The sequence below is a fragment of the Emydura macquarii genome, unplaced genomic scaffold (assembly GCF_026122565.2).
Source record: "Emydura macquarii macquarii isolate MOO-44397 ecotype Brisbane River unplaced genomic scaffold, CSIRO-AGI_Emac_v2 contig_573, whole genome shotgun sequence".
NCBI classification, from domain to species: domain Eukaryota; kingdom Metazoa; phylum Chordata; order Testudines; family Chelidae; genus Emydura; species Emydura macquarii.
Genome location: NW_027130710.1, coordinates 1397137 through 1420790, shown reverse-complemented (window position 1 = coordinate 1420790; position 23654 = coordinate 1397137). Strand labels below are relative to the sequence as shown.

Sequence of the window (23654 nt, the reverse complement as noted above, 5' to 3'; positions counted from 1 at the left end):
GGGAGGGCTCAGTTACGCTGGGGGGCTGTGCGGCTTCTCCTCTAGGTCACCCATGCTCCGAGTGAAGGGACAGGACTGAGTGGCTCCCCCTTCCGTCCCTTGTCAGGGGCAGAGATGGCGTATTTCCATCTCTGCTCTGCTCCCTGGCTGGGCTGGGACATTAAAGGGAGTGGGGCTAACGGACGGAAACGCTTTGCGTCTGAACCACAGCGGATGCGTCATGGATTAAACTCCTCGTGGGTCCCGGGGATGTGGAAGGAGCCCCTGCATAGGATAGCAACGGGACCGGCTGTGGACTCCTGGGCTACGGGAACCCCCCGGGGTACAGAGACGCTCACCTGCTCCACCCTCGTGATGGCCACGTCCGGCTCCATCTCCCGGGTCTTGCGCTCCCGGGTGAGCTCGTAGTACACTTTCCCGGTGCAGAAGAGAACCCTCTTGACGTTGTCTGGGTTCTGGGCTGCAGGGCCGCTCTCCGGGATGATGCGCAGGAAGTTAGTGCCTGTAGCAGAGCAGACAGCTGTGGGGGACACGTCCCAGCACCCCAGGGGCAGCATGTGGTGGGTGGAGGAACGCTAATGCGGGCCAGCTACAGGCCTGGATCCTGCGGGACTGGCTATCCCTGCAGGACCGTGCAAGCTCAGAGATGGTTAAGGCCTAGAGGCCCCACCATTCCGGGGACTGCAGAGAGAGACAGGGGAAGCCGTCTGTCCTGGCGCCATCCTGGACCCTCACGTGTGCAGGGCGACCGGAAGCAGGGCTGGGTGCTGTACAGAGGAGGCAGACGCTGCCCTCTTGTGGCATGAACCCTGCTCTGCATCTCTCCGGTTCGCTTTCACCCTCCAGCCAGCGTCACAGGTGTGGCGGCCAGATGCGAGTCATACCCCGCTGGCTACTGGCTTTCAGCCTCTCCTCCCTGTGCAGCAACGCCTGGGAAGTGCTGCCAGGCCCCCACCCCGTGCCCTTCATACCTGGCAGCATATCGTCAAAGCTGGACCGGGCTTCCGGGTGGCGCAGCAGGGACTTTGGAGTGAAGATTATCAGCTGGAAAAGCAAAGCCAGGCAATCAGGAGGGGCTGGAAACGGATTTTGCAGCACACAAACTGCACGTTCTGGACTGGATCATCCTCCCCGCCACGGCCAGCAAGAGCCGGATTACAGACCCCCCTGCACGCCCCCTTGTCTCTGGTCAGCTGGTTCCCTCTTTGCTCCTCCCCACCTCCTAATTCAGGTGCCAGGGATGAATTGTACATTTAACCCAGGCAGGGACCACAGAATCTGCTAAATTCTCCCATGCCGGCCTGAGAGAAAGACTGAAGACGGGGCAGGGCAACATGAAGCGACGTGCAGAATTCTGGCACTGCCAGCTGGTCTGCTTGCGGGTCACTTTGCACCGGACCTGCTCATTGAGCCCTTTCATCATAGAGTAACATGCAGGGGGCTCACAAATGCTGCTGCCAGGGTAGAAGAACAGTCTGGGCAGAGCTTAACTGAACCTTGGCAGACATGGTTATTTAACAAGTGCCAATCACAGGGCCCCACTGTGCTCGGTACTATACAGCTAACCTATAACAGTGGCTGTAACAGAACAGCAGGCACAAGCTGTCCAGACTTTAACAGGACTTCCCTATTTGCTCCTGGCTCTGTTTGGCTGTTCTGAATAATGATGATGGCAACAGACCTTTCCCAGGGCCTGTCAATGCCTTTCCATTAACCAGACCAAGGTAGAGCACAGAGCTGCTCAGAAAACTGGGTTTCCTCCCCTTCCAAAAGGGGAATTTTGGGCAAAATATTTCAATTCTGAAATGCCACTGTGGTGCCCCATGGGAGTTGTAGTTCAGTGCCTCACACACTTATTCTTCTCTATAGACTGGTTGGACTACATCTCCCATGATGCACCACAGTCACACCTCTTGGTGACAGGCCATGGTCCATGGGCTTCATAGGACTGTGGTGCATTATGGGAAACGTAGTCTGGCTGGGGAATCCAGCTCATAGAAAAGAACATGAAGCACCTCAACTACAAGTCCCATGAGGCACTGCGGCAGCATTCCAGAATTGAAATAGTTTAGTTTTTGGGTGCTCAGTTTTTTTTTTTTTAATTTTGACAATAAATTTTGTTTTCTTGCATGGAAAGCAAGAGCCATTTTACAAAAAATGTTCTGTCAAAATCTTAATTTTCTGTTGAAAAACAAACAGTTTTGATGGAAAATGTGCTTGGCCCTAGTGGAGCACTAGAGAAATTAGCCTCAAATCCAGGTCCTAAATCATCCCGGCACCAGCACACACGGCCCCCGCCAAGCACTGGCTTTAATCTGGAACTTGGGCTACAAGACAACGGCGCGTGACCGGGTCCCATACAGGGCAGTATCAAGCGCTTGCTGACCGGTTTCCGGAACGGGAGGAGGATCTGCCTCCGCAGGACATGGAAGAAGTTAGCTGGAGTGGAGCAGTTCACAACGATCCAGTTGCAGTCGTACAGCTGGCGCACGTCAAAGTCATCGAGTTTCTACAGCACACGAGAAGTACAAAGGGTTTAGACAAAACCGCAGGTGTCCCACATTAAAGTCCTGTATTTACATCGGCAATCAGCTGTAGTATAAACAGAGAGATGTCACGAGTGCCAACTGCAGTGCTCCAACAAGTGGGCCAAGAGTTTCTCATGCTGATCACTAGCCCTGGACCAGTGGTTGGCTGACTGCAGCAGCCCTGAACAAGTCAGTGCAAGCCCAACCTATAGTTTCGAGCCCAGGCACATTGGGAGATATCGGCTCTTAAAAGTCAAGCCTAGTCAAGCGCCTCACTTTAGTTATTTTGTTTCAACGGAGGTCGGATTTTAGCAGCTGGTCTCGCAAGCCACTGGAACCCAGATCGACACTGTCCGTTGCTTTCTCTGCCTTGCGACGCTTTTAGGAGCATGCTCAGGCATGAACACAGCAAATCCTGGACCCGTGTAACTTTCCGCTTTCCCTTTTATACTGTCCTTTGTGTAAAGGGTTTTTAGTCCATCACTGCCTCTTACTGCCTCAGTGTCCCCGGCCCCAAAAGGGACTGCCTCCCCAAGTGCATGGGCCAGCTGTGCAGTGATCTGCATGGCACCAGGACAGGCTGAGCGCAGGAGAGCGGTCATGTCTGCACACAGCTCTGCAGCACACTCTGAAGTACTCGGATAAAACCCCTGGCTATGGAATCGGGAACTCTCTCCCTAATACGAGTGAGTAAACGGCATTGAGAGCAATGGATGTGACTAATGACAGCTTCTGGGGAAAGTCAAGGAGGAAAGGGCAGAAGCCGAGGAAAGAGGGGGCAGGAAAAGCCCAGGAGATATTAAATTTGAGTCACCAGCACAGCCAGGCTTCCTGCCTCCTGCTCTCCCTTGCCTGCTGCCCAGAATCCAGGCGCTCTGTAAAACTGTTCCATGTGTTACCATCCCGTCTGCAAAATCCCCCAGAGCGGTTTCTTTACCGTGTAGTGATCAGAGTCAGGGACAGAGCAAATGCTCCACGATGCAGGAGGGGAGGGATGGGAAAGGCCCAAAGGGGAAAAGGGTGAGTTCAGCACAGCCAGACGCTTACCGGGAAGACATCTGGATCATCGTTGCACATCTGCAAGAATCGCTCTGGCCTGGCCGACGAGTGCTCGGGACCCTGTGGGCAAAACCAAACAAGAGGTCAAGCAAACAGCACAGGTGAGTTTCCCTGCCAACTCCAGCCTTCTTTCCGAGAGTGCTCCACGCCACGCAGCACGGCCGGCCGTAAGGCCAGCTGATGCTCGCCACTATTGGAGGAAGACCTTGGTATGTGCTGCCCAACAGGATTTCGCTCTGGTTTACAAGCACAGAAGCTTGGATTTTTACAAAGTAGGTCCAACAGCTGCAGCTGTCTCCTTCCCAGCACCCGCCTCAGTGCTGGCGTTGATGACTGGACTCCGCACTCCCTTACGCCAGCCCCAACAAGCCCGTGCCAAGCCCTGTTGCTCCGAATCCCTTCCCGTTCAGCTGTACGCTCGACAAGAAGGGCTGACACTGCTCCAGATCCCACCCGCTGAGCCTCATGGAGCCCAGGCCCCTCTGCAGGCTGTTAACACACAGCTTTATGGGAAGCAGTGACATGGACTGATACAGACCAGGTGAGTGATAAAGAAGTGGGGGATCCCCCAACTTTAGGGCTACCCCAATGCTCCCAGGTGATTGGTGCATGGAGACCTGGTCTGTGCAATCCCTGGGCACTACGGGAACCGTGGCATTGAGCTGGCAGGGCTGGCCAGAAGGATGGGAAGCGAGTGCACCCTTACCATGCCCTCCATGCCATGAGGGAGCAGCAGCACAATGCCGTTCTGTCGCACCCACTTGGCCTGGCCGGGGCAGATGAACTGGTCAATGATGCACTGAGCAGTGTTGTGGAAGTCACCGAATTGGGCTTCCCAAAGCACCAGGGCGTTGGGACTGGCCATAGCAAAGCCCAGCTCGAAACCTGCAGAGGCGAGAGAGGAAGGGTGAAGGTGCCCGATCCGCTAGCACCCGGCACAGACAGCCCGGCATTAACTAGCCCCTGTGGCCATCGCGAGCCAGGCAGAGACTCTCCGGCACCACTGACCTAGGACTCCGTACTCGGACAGGGAGCTGTTGCAAACGGTGTAAGGAGCCTGGTTTGGCCAGAGATGGTTCATGGGGATGCAGGTCCTCTTGTCTACATTCTGGTCATGCAGGACGTGGTGACGATGGCTGTGAGGAGACAACGGCCAGCGGTAACGTTACTCGAGTGTTGCCCTAACCAAGGGGTCAGGGCAAGTGCCCTGCGTGCAAGTGGCCACCTGGCCCATGCTGCTTTAGCAGAGAGGTTTTGCTCACAGCTGCATCCCTGTCGTATCTAGGAGCTGCCCATGCTAACACCGCTGGTGTGAAAAAGCCCGCTCACCTGTGGGCTCTCTGCTTGCGTTTTAGCAGAGCCCCAGCACGGCCGGCAGCCTAAGCCTGGCCTCTTCTACTCCCGCCCAGCAGCCCCTTGAGGGGAAGAGACAAGATGAAACCTCCGGCTTTACCTGAACGTCCCCCTCTCCACATCCTGGCCGCTCAGTCGGATGTGGATTCCCTCTTTGAGGAGGGAGCCAAACGCCATATACTCTGCTAAGGCCCAGTCTACCGTCCTGTTCTTAACCAACTCCCCGCGGGTTTTCAGAATCCGGCTCAAACCTGCGGAAAACAAAACACAGCTTGCAGCCTGCGTGGGAGCAACTCCAGCTCCGCGTGGTGCAGTCTGATGCTGGGACAACGTGGCTCACGCTACCAACCCATCGTCGGCGGTCTGTGCGAGAGGATAAATACACTGAAGATGGTGAACAACTCAGATATTAGTGATGGGGCCAGATAAACCCCTTCAGAAGCCTCATTAGCACTCAGGTGGCCACCCCCATCCCAACATCATGTTTTGGGTCTGAACCACCACACAAAGTCCCCGTTTATTCACAGATTCTAAGATCAGAAGAGACATTAGTCTCTAGTCCATCGTCCTGTACAGCATACAGGCCAGGGGAGTTCATCCAGTTACCCCTTCCCTGGCCCAACAACTTGTGTTGGACTAACGCATCCCCAGAAAGGCAGCCAGTCTGTTCGAAGACACCAAGAGCGGGAGAATCCATCACTTCCCTTGGTTGTTTGTTCCAACGGTTAACCATTCGAGCAGACCCTTACTCCCCAGGCTGGCCTGCGGCCTGTCTACAGCACCACAGACCACGATTCCCTCTAGATCGTGGTGGAACAACTCACTCGCAGCATCCAGCTCTACACGGAATCAACCCACAGAGACTGGGGTGCCGGGGGGGGCATCATCTCCAGCACATTTGTACCTCCATGAATAGTGAAATCCTCAACAGGCACCGAGCTGGCCACCTTGCCTATATGGATCAAGTCTTCTTCATTCAGACCAGTAGAGGGACAGGTCATGCTCCGGGGCTGGCCCTCCAGCGTGAAGAAGCCTGGAGAAGGAGGAGAGATCATCCGTGACCTGGTGAAGGCCAGGCGGGCTCTACAGTAAGAGACTGAGCACATGCCCTTCTCTGTTATGGAAGGGGATCTGGGATACAGAGCAAACCCTCTGCTGCTCCACATCTGCCAGAAGATCTGCAGTGCCAAGCCCACACATGGATACAGTCCCCCCTCTCTCTCCAAGGGCTGTGCTTTCTTCACCAGGCTGGAGTGGTGTATTTCCCACTCTCTTCATTACATATGCTTGGAGACACACAGCTCTTATCTGCCACAGGAGACAAAGGTCTAATCCACTGGTGGCAGAAATGGTTCCTGAACTGTGGCCATTTGTCAGGCAAGTGCTAGTTACTTACCAGGCCAGGGGGAATCCAGCCAGTGCTTGATGTGTAGGATTTTTTCATCCTTTGATCTAGCGTGGGCCTCTTCACAGATCCGATCATACTTGGAAATCTCCTCCTGAGAGGCAGAGCAATAGGGCAGAATATCGTTACTGAGAGCACCGGGCTGAGAGGCCATGCGTCTACACCCTCTCCATTTCAGCACAAGTCTACAGGGATCCCGGAGCAGGCATTTTCACACCCGCTTCCTCTTCAGGCACTTTAAACTCTATCCCCACTTCTCAGTTAGGCCTGGGCCACGAATGTTCCTCGCACCACATTCACGGCTGCTGCTGAGCAATATGGGAGAGCTGTCCCAGGAGACCGCCTCCCCAGAGAGCAGAGAGCCATGCTTGTGCCTGACATACGACATTATGGACTCAGCGTGGCCAGGGCACCGCCTGGTGCTGGCTGTGGCCAGGCTACGAGCTTATGTCCTTCATTGACGCCAAAGCTATATGAAATATAAAACCAGTTCCAGCGGAGCACCCCAAAGGTCCCTGACATTGGGAAATGCCACAAGCAGCCAATGGGTCAGAATGCTTCAGAGGTGGAATTACACACTTCTCAATTAGGCCCCATCGACACCATGCCAGCAACTGCGTGAGGAGTACAGGTACATGCTGTCTGATCCGGGAGTAAAGGCAAGCCTGAGCCACAAGTCCCCTGTGCTCCTGAACTATGTTTAGAGCCCAGCTAAAATCCAAGGGTGAAAGCCTGGCCCTAATAAAGTCAAAGGGAGTTTTGCCATGAACTTCAGTGGGGCCAGAGTTTCACTCCAAGACTACAACGCGGCTCAAACACAGTTAATTCTGGCTGTGTCCCAGATACACTGCCAGGGGGAAGGGGAATGATGCTGGCACCACTACTGTAGTGTAAGTGGGTGACCACAACGGTAACATCTGAAGTGTAGATAGACCCACGGGCCTTATTCACACTGGGATCAGAACGACACTAGCTACAACTGGTTTACATGGAGTCAGTGTGTTTCCGGGACTGGTGCAGAGAGGGATTTTCTGCCCAAGAGCCAGGTGCTAACCAGTAGCATGGATAGGCTCATGCTACTCTCAGAAACAGCTTTAGTCTCCGTAGTCGAGGGAGCCTTGTAAAATGCTAGCAACAAGTGCTGAGGCCTCCTGGATATCTGACTCCAAGCTCCTTCCTTCCAAACACATCAGCAGATCTTTAGGCACCCCTTCAGTCCGGCCCTCCCCAGACCCCTCAGGACAAGGCCCTACACCGCAGTCAGCGGGGAGGAGAGCAGTCACACTCTGCAGCTATGGTGCGCAGGTAACCATCACCTGCTTCTTGCATTACATCAATTCGCATTTCCGCCCATTCAACGTTCTCATTTACCAACTAGCTCGATGAGGATTTGTGACCCATCACTGACTGCGTCTTTCTTTTAAAGCCCTGAGTGACCGTACCTCATACTCCGGTTGATTTACCACCCCCTCTGAAATTAACATCTCGGCATATTTTTGCAGCACAGGTTTCTGCTTCCGGATCTGCTTGTACATCAACGGCTGGGTGAACATGGGTTCGTCCATCTCGTTGTGACCGTTCCGCCTGTAACACACCTAGGCCGTTGAAGGAAAGAAAGTCATCAGAAATAGCCAACTTCTAATCCCTATTTTCAAAAGGCAGTCGTCTCTATGTTCATCTGTGTGGGGGAAGTACCCATGACGAAGAAAATCACGTACAGCCTAAAGGCAGAGGGCCTGATTCTGATCTCACGTAGACTGGTGTAAATCAGGAGTAGGTTCCACTGAAATCAGTGGAGCAAAACTAGAGTGACGAATGACTTCGTGGAATGGTTTCATCCCCATTTAAAAGAAAAACAGACGCTGCCAATATTTTAGAGCTCTGTTACAGGAAAAATAGCGTCTCCTTTTCTTCAAGCACAACACAGTAACGTTTTCAGTGCCTTGTTTCGCTTAAGAATTTCTTTAGATGCCTTCCCCCCCAATTGCCAGAGCACAAAGCGTTATGCGCAAGCAAGCACAAGAGGATCATTATTTATTATTTGGATTACAACAGCACCTCTGAGCCCTCACAATCCTGGCCCAGGGCCCCACTGCGTTAGGAGCTGTACAAACCCAGAACCAGGAGACAGCCCAAGATGCTTCCTATATTCCATCTGAAGAGCATTTTGTCATTTCCCCAGAAGTGGACTAAACAGAGCCAGGATTTTAGCAAAGCCCCAATCACCTACCAAGTCCACCACCACGTCCTTGTGGAAAGTGCTTCTCCATTGTGCGGCTATATTGCACACATACACCACTGCCTCTGGGTCATCCGCATTGACATGGAAAATAGGTGCGTTCACCACCCGGGCAACGTCGGTTGGGTACGGAGAGGAGCGGGCCATACGAGGGTCCGTAGTGAATCCGATCTGGAGACAGAACAATTGGGGACAGTCATGGAAAATAACAGAGGGTGGATACATAGTGATCTAGAAAAGGGTTATGCTTGGCAATCGGATCGCGCCCGTTCTCTGAGCTTCTCAAAGTGCTTCACACAAAGCTGGGGAAGGAAGAGCTTCCTCCACTTTATAGAGGGAAAACAGACAGATTTTAAGCGAGCTGCAGACAGTTTCCCAGCAAGTCAGCGGCAGAGGTGGGCATAAATTTGCCGGCTCCCAACTACCTACCTGTCCCTGCTCTAACCACGAGGCCACACTGCTTCCATGTCAGGCTAGACCAAGGAGCTGTCATGATTGAGGACAAGGGATTTTTAAAACACTTGCCTCACCTGCCAGGTAACATAGCTCCAGCCAGAGGTAAGGATCACAGAACAAGGACATACTAACACCTTTCCTAGGAGGAGGTTAAAATATGGGAGAAAGCTTCCCAGGCCAATAAAGGGAGCCCCGGCATTACGCTGGTCTAGCTAGAGAAGCTGTCCGGGTCAGTTTTAAATTAGCACTGTTCTGACTTTAACTGTCTGCTCAGCAGAGGGAAGTCAATCACCTGGGCAGAGCATAATGGAGTCCACGCCAAGGACAGCGCTTGTGAGAGGTAAGACAGGTGAAAACTCTTTCAGAGAGAGACCATATAAAAAGCTCAAACAGGTGGATCTGCCTATGAACATCCCCAGAAGCCCTAACCCTGGCCCTGAACCGTAACTGGAGTTTCACAGGTACAGCACAGCAGCGCTTTACATGGAGAAGACCCTGATGCAGTGTCCCAATGCTAGGAATAAACAATCCTTGACATACGCTTACCGTTGTTAGCACACCAGCACGATGCATCAGAGACCACCAAACCATTCTCCCCGCCCCGGGCATTTCAAGTGCGCGTTCACAAAGGTGCAGGTATCAGTGGGGCTGAAGGACCCAGGCCTGCAGCGGAGGGCCCCGTTTTTACCTGGTTGTTCACAACCACGTGAACTGTCCCATGCGTGGTGTAGGACGGCAAGTCACTCAAATGGAACGTCTCATACACTATCCCCTGCCCGGCAAAAGCTGCATCTCCATGCAAGAGAATGGACATCACCTGTGGGGACAAGAGGACCAAACTGAAGGCTGGTGGCTTGCTGGCTTCTGGGCACATTTAATTAATGCTGAAGAGAAGTGACTTCCCGTTGCACAACACGCCTCTAGACAAGCAACTCCTGGCCACACAGAGTGGCAGAACTTCCACCAAGTGCAATGGTGCCAGGACTTGACCCAGACACGATCACACCTGGTTGGGTTCAGGCTCTTACTTCTTTCAGCCATCTCCTACCACAAGAGGGATCCTCCCTCACCATCTCCAATGTCTTAGTCAGGATCATTCCAGCCTGACTCCCACGCTACTTCCACTCGAGGTTCCTTAGTGTTATTTCTCTATCCTTGGGGGGGTGTTTGCAGTTATCTGCTTGTTTACCACTCCTTCCGAATGGGGCTAGCCCCACTCCCACGGACTACTCTCACTGGCCCATTCACTGGGGCGTTCCATTACCCCATTTTACAGTATGCCTTAAGACATTTTCCAGACCCCAAGAGTGCCTAAAAGATACAAGGATATCTGAAATAAAGGAGGCACTTCATCAAATTCACTGAAACAGGAAGATCCTCCATCCTCTGCGTCCTCTACTTCCACTACATTTAGTCAATTGACCAAAGTGAAGAAGAGTTTGAGATAAATCCACATAAGCCCATGTCTCTTATTGGTCACGGGCCAGTCACTCACATGGTGTCTTTTTACAAGACTGGGTTAGTGGACGGTAAATTGCCAGGATCGTTCTATTTTTCTTTTCGAGGATCTGCACCACAGATGTTTTTCTCCAACCCTTTCTGCTGCTCTTTGTTTCTGCTGTTCTCCGTGACTTCAAAAGTAACTACCAGTGGTTCTCAGTCTGAGTTAACTCCCTTCGCATCACCTAGAAATGGTGACGTCTGTTCCTTCAATCCACCAACACAGCCACCAAATACTTGCTTATCCCAGTTCATCAAATTATATTAAGCTTAATTATGGCATCTTTCAGCCTTCTGCCATGCTCATTGACGTCAATATTTCCTCCCATTTCAATCCCTGGCCCCTCTGAGAACATTATCAAGGCATCTAGCTGCTGCAGAGTTGATTATTTTGTTTTTAAATGGCCACTGATTTGGGATGCCTCAATTCTTAGGTGCCCAAGTTACAACAACTTAAGTCCCATTTTCAGAGGTGCCAAACTTCCCTTGAATGGGGGATTTGTGCAGTCGCCTCTTCTATCTGGCTCCTCACACCAAGAGACCCAAAATCCGAGAGGATGTTTTGGCTGAGCCCACTACTCCTGCTGCTGCTATGGATCAGCTAAGTTGGGGCACTCTTCTTTAAGCAGGGTCAGAATACCGGCCATTGATGGAAGAGAACAGGAGAGGGTGCTTTACATGTGACCAGAACTCTTCCTGTGGTGACAGTATTCCAGATCTCTGGGCAAATTTGGAATGGCAAATTAACAACATGGATTTCTTTGGCTAATTTGGCTCCCTGACAGAGCTATCTGCCTATCTTCAATCAGCTACGAGCAGAGTTTGAACAACATGTAATGGACGCTGGATCAGAGATATTCAGTGCCATTTACCTTCTTTCCTTCAGTGTCCCCACAGTAAAACTGTTCTGCTTTCGTCTTGCCCTGAACCACTGGATCTGCAGCCTCCAAGTGAGAGGGGTTTGCCACCAAGGAGAGGGTGATGTTCCTCTCGGTGACACGGTTAATCCTCCGGTGATACATTCCCAAGTGGTACTTCACATCTCCTGAGCCCTGGAAAGAAAGATCAGGGCCAAGAGAGGAGCATGGGTGGCAGAGCTTGGGAAGATTTCTGATGAGAGCAGGACTCCTTGATGCCTCCCTGTCATTCACAGGCTCATAGCGTGGGTACGCAGCACCTGCTAGTACCGCATAGAGTATACAAGGGCCAAGAACTTGGAGCTCTTCGGCTAGAGTAGCAATTACCAGAAACACTGAGCTCGTGGAGCGTGTGGATTTGCTGGTATCGCCAAGTAACAGCAGCTCAGAGGGGCCCAAAACATTGGCCAAAAAGGTGAAAATCATTGATACTGTTTAAGGTCCAATCCTACTCCCATTGAAACCAAGTCAGGACTCTTGTGTGGGTACCTAACTACTACTAGCTGTAAGCATCCAAGTTTAACAGCACAGAATGCAGCTGGTAACCAGGGCCGGTGCAGCACCAGTATGCTCCATTTATACCTTAGAGATGGGAAGATCACAGGCACTGGAGGATGGGAGAAGAGAAGGAGCAGCCAGGAGGTAGCATTACTAAACAAAGGAAAGGAGGCAAGGAAGGGCTGGGAGGAAAGCGTCTGGGGAGAGCAAGGGAGGTGGATGGGGCAGGGGAAAGAAGAGAGAGAAGAGGAAGCAGGGTCTGGAAGAGGGAGATCAGGAAGAAGTGGGAATAAACTCCCTGTGTGGGAGGAAGAGATTGGGACGGGTGAAGTAAAACTGTGTAACTGTAAAAAAGGGCACAAATAAACACAAAACTTCCCCTGCCCCCCAGCAAGGAAGTACTACAGCTGCTAGACGCGTGGCGTGGGGTCACAAATCAGAACGCACTTTAGAGGGCAAGTGATCCATACTATGGCTTGGTCTACACTTACCCCGGCGATTCGGCGGCAGTCGAAGGGAGTTACGCAAACTACGCAGAGACCTTGCGTAACTCCTGTCGACTGCTGCGCTTCTCTTCTGCACGTCGTCTTCACTGCATTGCGCCACTTGCGGGGGTGGATTAATAGCGTCGGCTTCTGGATCGACTGAGCGGGTCTTCACTGACCACTCAGTCAATCCAGATAAGTCGATCTGACGGCGGCGACTTTGCCGCGGTCAGTGTAGACATGGGCGATGAAAGAAAAGGGGACGCCTGACCTAAAAGCTCATGATAGGATAGGGACAGATCAACCCAGTTTCTGTCAAGAAACAGTCTCGCTAGCCTGTTAGCAATCTCTGACAGCAAGTAGTGGCTACAGGAGAGCCAAGATCTGTAATTCATTGGACTCTCAAGACTACTTTGAAGAGGCTGCTAAAGTTTCACAAGAAGCTATTAATGTAGATCAAATAGTCATGGGGAAAAAGTACCGTCATGGCTTGGAAACTGAGACAACAATTAGTAAAAAACAACATCTACCCTGCAGAACTCACTGCCACGAGATATCATTGAGGCCATGAGCTGAGCAGGACCAATACAAAACTAGATATCCATCTGGCTAATGAGCACTAACTCACAGGATAAAAAAATAGAAGGGTTATGAACCTTCCTGACTCAGGGCAAGAGCCAACCACTACCTGACGAGGGTCAGGAGCAGAAGACGTTTCCCGCATGGACAGGTTGGTCCAGGGGATTCTTGCACCTCCCTCTGGCCACTGTCAGACACTGGGATACCAGGCTGATCATTCCTGTGTTCTCCTGGTGGATTCTGCTGGGGCCTCTGGGGACAGGGATTGCCAAGTGTCGTCTGCTGTCTGGGGAGAGAGCCCAGCTGCGTGTTGTACCTACAGTCACTGCCCAGATACTCCCGTGGCTGCTCGACTCACCTCATCGGCAGCCTCCAGCTTGGAATCAAACTGACAAAAGATCTGCTCCAGCTCTTTCCTGATCACGTTGGCGAGAACGTTCAGGCGCCCTCTGTGAAATCAACGCCACAGTCAGCTACAGGGGGGGAGGTGCCCTTGCACTCCATGATGCCTGTCCGGAGAAAGCGCCTCTCCATCTCCCACCACCTATGCTTCAAGCCAAGGCAAGAGACCCATTCCTCTTCCTGGGTTACGCTAAGAATGAACCGTTTTACTCTCCCCTATACTCGCCCCAAACAGGTGGTACAGTCCAAGGCAAGACACTTAAGAGGACAGCAACGTGGATCGCTCTGCAGCACCTTGTCCCATGAAAGTTTCGTTTTGCAATACCAGGATTTATTCATGCCCCCATGGCAGAGTCTAGCTGAACCGGGCACAGGGGCTCCCCTATGCTGGCAGCCACCTCTTTCTTTCTGTTCTTCCCACTTTCCAATTCATTTGGATCCAGATGGCCAGTTAAAACGCTTCTTAAAACACAGGTCCAAATTGCCTAGTGTTGTGTACCTGGGCAACGGGGCCCCAATATCCACAGGGAACCTCTGCTTCCTTTGCGGGAGGCACAACACGCCCTAGATTAAGGCTCACTGGGGAAACATCATTATTCTGCAGATCCCAGGGCGCAATTATACAGGTAATAAACAAGGGCTTGCGTGCGCTGGGCATTTTGTTTAGAAAGATACAGGTGTTTCCTGTACGCTAAGATACATTTCCTGTAGCTTTGGATAACGTTCCCACGGGTGATGCTGGCTATGAATGGGGTGATGCTAATGCCCAAGATGTAGGGGAATCTCCATTTGTTTATACCATTTTCAATCAAATTCTACTTAATCTTTGGGAAAAAAAAGTCAGCTCATGCTAGAAGTGAGAGTTTGAGGGGACGCCAACTTCCCTTTACACTCAGCCCCACCAAATGCCGTCCCCTGCAACTTTCTGACCCGACAGCTGCCCCTGCTTCCAAAATATTGGGTGTGGGGAACATAAGGATGTTATTACCTGTGTGGCATCCCCATGATAACATAATCCACTCCATTCTCACTTGACTTGTCAATGATCGTCTTTAGGGCTGGGATCAGCACCTCACAACCTTCCAAGCCAAAACGCTTCTCCGAAGACCATTTCCGATGAAGGAACTCCTCAAACCTGAAAGGCAGAGTCAGACAGATGTCAATGGTGAGGCTACAGCCTATAGCGTGGGCCAGAGAATCCACAGGGACGTTGGTGGGGGAGTCACAGCTGGATGATACAGACGGACAGGTCACTTGTGCAAGTGATCCAGCTATGCTGGATAGGCTACCTTATGCCTTTATAATTATTACTACTAGGGTAGTACCCACTGTGTACAAAGTGCTAGCCACACCCAGCACAATCCCTAGCCCACATTGTTCCTAATCTAAGAATGAAAAGACTGTGTGAAGGGCAAGAAAGAAGAATAAAGCATACGCTCTAAATATAGCCTTAAGTAAATACCAAGAATTCCTATGAGCACGTCCACACCGTGCCAATAGCCAGCTGGCTAGCAGGCAGAGGTAGGCTGGACTCACAGAATCATGGAAGATTAGAGGTGGAAGGGACCTCAGGAGGCATCTAGTCCAACCCCTGCTCAAAGCAGGGCTAACCTCAGAGTCGTGGAAGCCAAAAGAGGGTCAAGATTTCAAAATGGAAAGTTGTGATCAAGAACATCAGAAGCTGCAGAGGGGTGGAAGAGAAGGAAGATGACTAGGACCCCCGAGAAGCGGCTGCAAAGAGGGAACTTGGGAAGAGCTGATGCAGTGAATGGGACAGAGGCAAATTCCAAGGGGGGCGTTAGAGGAGAAGCGCTGAGAGCAGAGGGAGTGGATCGAGATGGAGTGGGGAGGGGAGGAGGCAAAGGTAGGGAGCAAGAAAGGAACATCTGACAGCAGAGAAGGAGGAAAGTGGGGGCTGGAGGAAGACTCAATATAATCTTGTTGCTCTTCTCCTGGAAGGAGCTGAGAAGCCCTTGAGCGGGGAGGGTGACAGATGCAAGATGAGAGGCATTTCAGAAGGGAGCCAAAGGCTGAGATTCTGGGTGCTGGAACCAGTGGGAGGTGATAAATAGCGCTGTATGGCAAAGAAGAGGGTAGGACTGAAGGACGAGAAACACACTTGCAATGGAGGAAGTGAAACAGCAGAGGAATCAGGCACTAGAGAAGACAGGGTCGGGGGGAGAAGGGGCAGAGAGACAAGTGGATAGCTGAGTGAGGTTCCACAACAAAAATCAAATGAGGGGACATCTGAGAACGGCAATGCAGTCAAAGGCATTGATGGTTTGGAGACCCCAGAAAGATCTGGTGCAAGGGCAGGGGGTTGACGTTGAAGCAGACGAGATGGCGGCCTGAGAGAAGGAAAGGGGTGATGGGAGATTGGTGAGACTGCTGCTCAGACAAGGTCAAGAGAGGAGAGAGAGTTGTGAGGAGTCCGGGAATTAATCCAGGGTGAAGGTCAACAGGAAGGCAGTGGGGAGGAGACAGAAGGCTGAGGGATCCGATGGGACGACAGAGAGATAGGGGATGTCTTAGAAAATGAGGTTGCTAGAGATCAGACTCAATACAGAAAAACTGCATTTCTGGGGACATTAAGAGAAAGTCCCAGCTACCTTCTCCCGCTCCAAAACTACACAGGACATTCACCACCTCTCCGGAGAGCAGACCCCCTGCTGGAGGGGTCCTACAGGAGGCTTGTTTCTGCAGACAGGTCTTGTGCATATGGCCAATATTGCTCACCCCAAGGCCATGATAGGAACACTATCAAATGACACTTGCTATCACCCAAGAAGCAATGCACTACTCCCTGTTTCAGGACCAGGATGGCGAGAGATCCATTACACTGGATCATCCCCCTCCAAGTCCAGGATATAGACCAGATAAAGGATGTACCATTTAAATCTGATACTGCGCTTATATGTGCAACACATAGAAAGGGCACGTTACATTTGGATTACACCTGCTGAGATGTTATTTAAATACCTGTCCAGAGGCAAATCCATGTGATTTGTGTGTGCGCGGGAAGGATCCCATCAATAGTTTAAGGCCACAATTTTAGAGTGAACACAAGTGGAGTCACTTTGACTGACAGTTCTCACAGAAGACCTCCAGAAGAGGGCGGTCCAATGGTTAGGGCACAAGCCTGGGACTTGGGAACCCTGCATTCAAGTCCCTGCTCTGCTACAAACTCGCTGGCCAAGGCCCGTAGCCTTTCTGTGCATCAGCTGCACCATCTGTATAACAGGGTGCTGTGAGATAAACATATTAGAGTGAGAGGGTCTCAGATACTTCGGTGATGGGGCCAGATAAGTACCGTAGACTGACAAATCAGTGGTTTTAAGAGGTTTGTGGAACCTCCGGTAGCCACCCCGTCCATTCCAGACTGCACCAGAGGGACGCCAAAGGCAGGCAGAATACCTGGTTGAGCGCACCAGCCTAGCCAGCAGGGTGCGTTTCTCGTCGTTGTTGAACTGCATGACTCCTGGAGTCTCAAATTTCTCCCTTATCCACTGACATTGCTCCAGGTCGTTGATAAACATGAACTCCACACCAATGTGCTGGCAGTAAGCCATCTATTTAACACAGGAGAGAGGAACACAAGGTAACGCAGGAGATTTAAGGCACTTTTGCCTTGCAGAGTATCAATGTAATAAATGCCTGTCACAGCTTGTGGCCAGGTTCTGCCTTTTGCATCTTCTTCTGAGTTACAGTGAGACAAGGAGCCCTCCTGCAGAACATCCATCTCACTGCCTCCGGGCCTAAGAATCCCGGTGTAACACAGGCAAGAGACAGCATCCCAAATAGCAGTCCTCCTTGTTCAGAATTCAAGGAGCCCTGTAAATGGCACAGAAGGACCAAGCAGTATTAGAACGGCCTCCTGAATTCCCCTAACGCCAGGGCATGTTGGGCCACAGGCACATCAGAAAGTGAAGAGACCTCCCAACATTTTGTACAATCCAGCCCTGCTGCAGACTGCAGGCTCCTCTCCCGAGGTACTCCCCAGCATTGCACTATGCTGCTGAGGTTGCATCAGCCGTAGGGTGGCCTCAAGGAGTTGATTAGTCCATACTTATGGAAGAGAGGAATTTTGCAGAAGACACACGTATAGCCCCAATGGGGCTGTGTGGGTGATGCACTGTCAGTAGCACAGTGCATGCTAGGGAGTTACCTGGGAAAAGAACCCACCTGACAACCAGAGGAAGACGTGCTGGGGCATAAGACACATGCAACCAGATTGTCAAGAGAACTCAAGACTCAATACATTCAGCTTTCTTGGAAATCTGGTCCTTAATATTAACGCACAGGACTAGCGGTCAGGATTCGCCAACTCTGCCATTCACATAGCTTCCAATAAAGCACGTCAGTTCTTGATGCCTGTTTGCCCATCAGTAACATGGGTAAAAATGACTACCGACATAAAGGAGATGAAATTTAGTTGTTTGTACAGCGCTTGGAGATCCTCAGGCAAGATGCTCTAGGTGTGCAGGATACATTAATCAAGATACACCAAGGCTCCTTTTATAGTTTCCAAGGAAAATCCAGCGTGTACTCCCAAACTCAGCAGGTTTCTTATTCTAACAAATCACAAGGGATTTTTAAATCATTCACACAATGCTGCAAAATTCCAAGGTCAACCTTCATCAGTGGAGTTGCTGATGGCATGAAGACCAACTATGGCTTGGCAGGTGCCGTCCTGCTTCGTTAAGCTATGCTGACAGTTTCAGATTAGATGCACCTTACTGAGAAATGTGCTCTGTGTGAGATCGTGAGGCACATATTACACTCAGCTTTCTGAACGCTGACTGGTTCCGAGAGTAACAGCTCGAAATACGGCCCTTGGGACCAACTGTTACCATGCAAACCTCCTCCGTTCGTATCAAGGTATCGTACAATGTTATATCAGCCGAGGTTTGCACAACCCTTCCAAGTAAACAAACATGTTACAGAGCTGCTGCTGCCACCACCATAGAGGCATAGAAGGGGGTCATTACAGTCCTCCTACGAACTAGGGTGAAGCAAGAAACCTAGTGGCTCCTAGGGGGAAGGGAGCACCATAGTGTAGATGAACAAAGCTGGGCTGGGCACGAGGTGCTTAGAGCCAGGTAGTTGGATGGTTGCACCTGTGGTGTGCAGGAGCGCAGAGAAGAAGTGGCAGTGTGTGAAAACAGCCAGCTCCTTGCACTACTTCTGTCATTGGGTAGTCAGCCGCAACTGCTCCCTCCCTACCCCTGCAAGTGGAGGGCATGCGCCGATCGCTGGCAGAGGAAGGAGGCGCCTGCTTGCACCAGGACTCCTCTCCCTCATCTCAACTCCTTAGTGAGTCTGTTCAAGGGGTGATCCCCCGCTCTCCCTCCTTGAGCCTGCCCAGCCCATAACAGCAGGCTGATTTTGGCCATCACTTCACTCCTCCACCCTCTGACATCCAGTGGGTTTAGCGCCCACCATCTGCCTCTCAGTCTCCCTGCAGTGGCTTCCTGGATGAGGCAGAAGGGGGAACGTGTTACTCATGAGAGCACCCTTAGAGCTGACTCCTGGCAGGAGTACAGCTATGAGTTGGAAAGGTTTGCTTCAGCTCCAGACTGAGGCACTGAACTCTCCAGCTACATAATATGGCTGCTGGAAGGGAGGAGTACTATAAATGCCCATCATGGGACAGAAAGTTTTCTCCCTGCCAAGCTCCGAGTTAGAGGTCGCAGGGGCTTCCTCCATCCACACCACTGTTATCTCCGAGTGCAGAACTGGGGGTGACTTTTCCTGCTTTCAATGCTGTTTAGGGGATGTCAGCGGTGGGTCAGGCTGTCAGTGCTAACAACTCTCATGATCTGTCTGAGTCATATGATATCTAGGTTTCTTCTTGAATCCCAGTTCCCAGACTCTTGTGAGGATGGGAGAATCTCATCTTCCATAAATGAAAAACGAGTTTCTATCCCCTCATGATAGCAGAGAGCAGCTGGAAAATGTGACCCCTACCGGCTCAAAATCCAGAAGGCAAGTAATAAATGTGGGGGAATTTTTATTAAGATCTCATGATTCTCAGGGGAGGGACCCCACTTATGAAATATGAAAACTTGGGGTTGGCAATACGGGTCTCTGGACTGGTAGTCAGATGAACTGGGATCCTGATCTCCGGTGAGGCGGGGAGAAGTGGCTTTCAGAGTTTTATTATTAAGTCTCCCCATACATTCGGTTCCCAATTTGGGATCTCTAACAGCCTAGTTTTCTGAAGGGCTGTGCAATTCCCCTGCACTTGTCTTACCTCCAGACGGCGGATGATCTCGCGGAGTGGAAGAGCCGACTCATTGCCTCCAATGAAAGTGGTCGTGGGTAAGTGGAAGACCTTGTCGAGGTCCGATTCATCCAGTCCATAAAACCCTGCAGGATTTTTCACAGGTGGGACAAGCCAAAGCAGGAGAGAGAGGGGGTGTGTGTTTTGGACATGGACAGTCACACAGGAACCAGGGTTGTGGGGAGGATGACAAAAAAGCAGCACAAAAACCAAAAATAAGCATGAAGGAGGTTTGCATGGATAAAAAAAACCCAAGCAGTAATTAAACAAGACACACGAGCACAGAACAAAAAGGTTATCACAAAGGCACCCAGGCAACACCAGGATACAACACAACAAAGCAATATATATGCATGTAAATTGGTAATTAAATCAAGTGTTGGAATCCCACATCCACAAAATATATTTCAGGAATATAATGTAGGAGAAAGAAGGGAAAAAAAACCAAAGAGGATTGACCAGAGTCATTGAGCAAACAGATTTCACCATGTTCGGAATTAACAAATGAAGTTGAAGCAGAAAACAAAAGGTTAAATGGACCAACCCAGAGAAAATGGAAATAAGGAAGGAAAGCAAGACAAAGAAAACCATGTCAGTTTCAGGATTCGGCAGTGGACTCTCCTGAATAGCTCACCCAGGGGAGAGAAGTATTTTACAATCAACGGGACCCATGTGCTATGAACAAAGCCCTCTTTGTAAGGCAGTCAGGAGGGTTTTGCTGGCTGGAGCGACTCTTCCCAAGAGACAGTCCTGGGAGCCTGCTCAGGTCTATAGGGTTTCAACTTAGCCACCCTTGGAGCTCTTTGTTTTCACTGTGGTGGGTCGGTTCTTACACCACGCCCACCTCCTCGGGATCTGAGGGGCCAATGCTGGAGCACAGTAAAATGGGAAGTTTCATCTTAAAACATATTCGTGGTCTGTAAGGAAAACTACACTGGCCTCAAACAGGGATCAAAGCCAAGGGCTGGCCCGGGGGAGACGAGGGGCTCAGAACAGTGCAGCAATGTCCCTGCAACATCCCAATACCAGAGGCAATCCCTTCATGATTAACCTGTACGCCAGCGACACTCCAGAGAGGTTACTGACAGCTCTGTAGGTGCCAGTCCTCCTCTACCCACAGGCCAATTGGGCCACGAGGTTTCTATCCCACCAACCTCCCCCCAGACATTACTGGCCCCGGGGATTACAATTTAAACACCATTACCACTCTCTCTCTGACCAGAAGATCGTGTCCTTTTGGAAGCAGGTGGCTAGGTAGGAGTGTTTAGCTAGCACATACACACACATGCATACACCCTTATTGACATGTAACTCGGCCCTGCTCCTTGTACTTTGTTTCAAAGCAGAGCGCGCTCTGCTAAGAAATTCTATATTCATTCCATATTTTTTGGACTAGCACATACCTCCTCTGGGCAGGCAGAGCAAGTGTCCCTGACCTGCCTGCAGTAACTGGAGCCCACTGATCCTGTGTCGACCCAGCAGTTACTGGATTTTGTCTCCTCAGCTGCAAACTTATGTCCAGACAAGATCACTCTATGTTAATTGCCCTGCAGGGCTCTCTCTAGCAGAGTACCTTTCACTGATCACTTTTGAAAGTGGAAGGGTCTCCATTCACAGTGAGGGAGCAATTCAGTCATGGAAGATGCACTGGCATGAATGTATTTAAGAGTTGTTTAACATCATCTGAAGGCACTCGTAAAATAGGCAGGTAATTAGCACAGCTAATTACAGGCATGGGGCCAGCACTATTTATACTGTCAAGCCCTTTCTCAGAGGGCATAAGTGGGCCACAGAACCAAGGGGAACTCTGAACAGTTGTGAAGGGAGTATTTTAAAATCCACAACCACCTTACTGTTGCCGTTCAATAGTCACGATCATGCCTCTTGGCACCTCAAAACTCAACAGGAGTGAAACACAAAACCTCAGCTTCTGTGAGAAAGGTCAAACTCCTTGAGACAAAGGAACTGAGGCACTATCGTCACTCAGCAAGTCAGTGGCCCAGCTGGGAATAGGACCCCTGCTTAGCTTGGGTATAGGGCTTAACCTGGCCAAGGCTGTCCCACTTGCATCTGTGCAGTCTCTGCAGCTCCTCCTCACTCCAGTGGGGATGAGTAGCCGAACAGTGCCAAACTCTGGAATCCCACCTAACACAGGTTGGCAGCATGACAAAGGGACAGGTAAGATCATCGAGTAAGATTGTTATTGGGAGGCTAAATACACGTTTATAGAGCAACTAGTGACTTCCGTTGGAAGGGTTAGGGACCTCATGGCAGTCTATGCTTTCCATGAAGGAAGTGGCCTACGTCTGAATGATACAGCAAAGTTGTCACAGCTCATATCAACACACCGCTCTTTGAATGAGCGTGACCTCCAACGGGTCTAGAGTCTAGGTCCTCTAAGGTCTCAAGTCCCTATCATGAAATCCCTACACTCCTCACGTTGTATGTGCTGTGCTACGTGAGGCCACACTGCACGTTACAAATATGGATGCTGGTTAGAATTTCCTGCCTTTGAGGAGGGTGCAACTTTGGTAACACCCTAATTTAAGCCTGTGTTTAAAGCCTCCATTGAAATTGACCAGAATAGCTATTGCAGAATAGCTCCCACTGCGGATAGGTCTTCTGCAATACCAATAGAGCTTTACATTCACCCCCTACCTTATTCTGGAATAATTTCCCCATGTAAACAAGCCCTGAGAGGCAGAGGGGATCAGGCCAGGATGACAGAAATCAGATTTCAGTTTTATTCCAACAGCAGTACTCAAGAAGCACAGGCAGCAGGGAAGCACTACGTTGATAATTCAGCCATGGACCTTTGGGCAGAAACATGGCCACAAAGAGGGGGCCATGGAAAGGAAGCAGTGCTTAAATACCAACAAGTTTTCTTAAAAGCCACCTGCTGTTTGGAAACTATTTGGCACTAGGCTGGGGCTCTCCAGCCGCACTGGCAAGGGAGCAGGGTGAACTAAATGCACACCCCAGATAGAGGAGCGTTCCTTTAGTTTCCCCACAGCTGCTAGGTGCAGGGTTGCTGCAGGCTGGTTGCCTCCTCTTACTCTTTGCAAGGTGGTAGCTCACCCACTCCTTCACGCCCCACCCTAGAGGGAGGGGATACACAAAGCTTGTGGGCACCGGGGTACAATGGGTCTGTGGTCACAGATCCAGGTTTCTCAGCTTCCGTTGACTCAAGTTTGCTTTAATTTTAATTCTCTGGTAGCTAGATGGACACTAGGGTCAACGATCAAGGCTGCTTTCAGTGGTCTTTGTTTCTCTGCTCATTGCTACACTTCAGCTTTTTGATTGACACTGGTATTTACAGAAACCAAAGACCGATTAATATAACTGGGAGGCGGGGGTGAGGATTAGATGCAGAGTTCACACCCAGGAAATTTAGATCTAGGTCAGATGCAAGTCAGGAGGGCGAATTCAAGGATCTGACGACAGCCAGAAGGAGGAATATAATCAGTCTGTAAGAGGGCAGGTCTGATTGTGGTCTGTTCCCAATGCCCAGATCTGGGATGAATTCCCTTGCTGCCACCCCCATACTCTCCATGTCATCACATGGAACCCGTGGAACAGGATTACAAAGAGGTCCACAGACGCGGCTCAACGGCAGGTACAGTGTGCAGAACTGAATGGGCTCTCCCTACTCTTTCCCTTTATTCACTCTATGGGGATTACTTGATGGTAACACAGAGATCACCTTTTCACAACCCTGGCCCAAAATTTCCCAGGTTGGATGCCGGAAGTCAGGCTGCTTATTTAGGTTCCTGGTTTTTCAAAAGGTGCCAAGCACGCAGATGTCAATGACAAGGCGGACGCTCGGCCACTCTGAAAGTCAGGCTAACAGTTTAGAGGCTGAAACAGATGGGCACCTAAGGTTAGGCTAACAGGGACGACTGATTTCATCTGAATCATTACTGTGAGTGGAGGGCAAAGTGGACCTAGAA

At 50.8% G+C, this 23654-nt stretch overlaps 1 protein-coding gene across 4 annotated transcripts in view; it reads right to left on the bottom strand.

Moving 5' to 3' along the window:
- Window positions 1–23654, bottom strand: part of OGDH (oxoglutarate dehydrogenase) — a 145525-nt gene that overhangs the window by 78217 nt on the left and 43654 nt on the right. For all 4 annotated transcript variants that reach the window (XM_067540332.1, XM_067540334.1, XM_067540331.1 and 1 more), the window contains 17 exons: window positions 19675–19790; window positions 16836–16990; window positions 14410–14556; window positions 13378–13468; window positions 11413–11592; window positions 9729–9857; window positions 8576–8755; window positions 7788–7940; window positions 6337–6439; window positions 5845–5973; window positions 5041–5191; window positions 4596–4723; window positions 4294–4472; window positions 3576–3647; window positions 2387–2509; window positions 972–1044; window positions 339–502 (listed from right to left, as the gene is read on the bottom strand). In XM_067540332.1, the coding sequence (XP_067396433.1) occupies window positions 339–502; window positions 972–1044; window positions 2387–2509; window positions 3576–3647; window positions 4294–4472; window positions 4596–4723; window positions 5041–5191; window positions 5845–5973; window positions 6337–6439; window positions 7788–7940; window positions 8576–8755; window positions 9729–9857; window positions 11413–11592; window positions 13378–13468; window positions 14410–14556; window positions 16836–16990; window positions 19675–19790 (2273 nt within the window). The remainder of the gene's footprint in view (window positions 1–338; window positions 503–971; window positions 1045–2386; window positions 2510–3575; window positions 3648–4293; window positions 4473–4595; window positions 4724–5040; window positions 5192–5844; window positions 5974–6336; window positions 6440–7787; window positions 7941–8575; window positions 8756–9728; window positions 9858–11412; window positions 11593–13377; window positions 13469–14409; window positions 14557–16835; window positions 16991–19674; window positions 19791–23654) is intronic.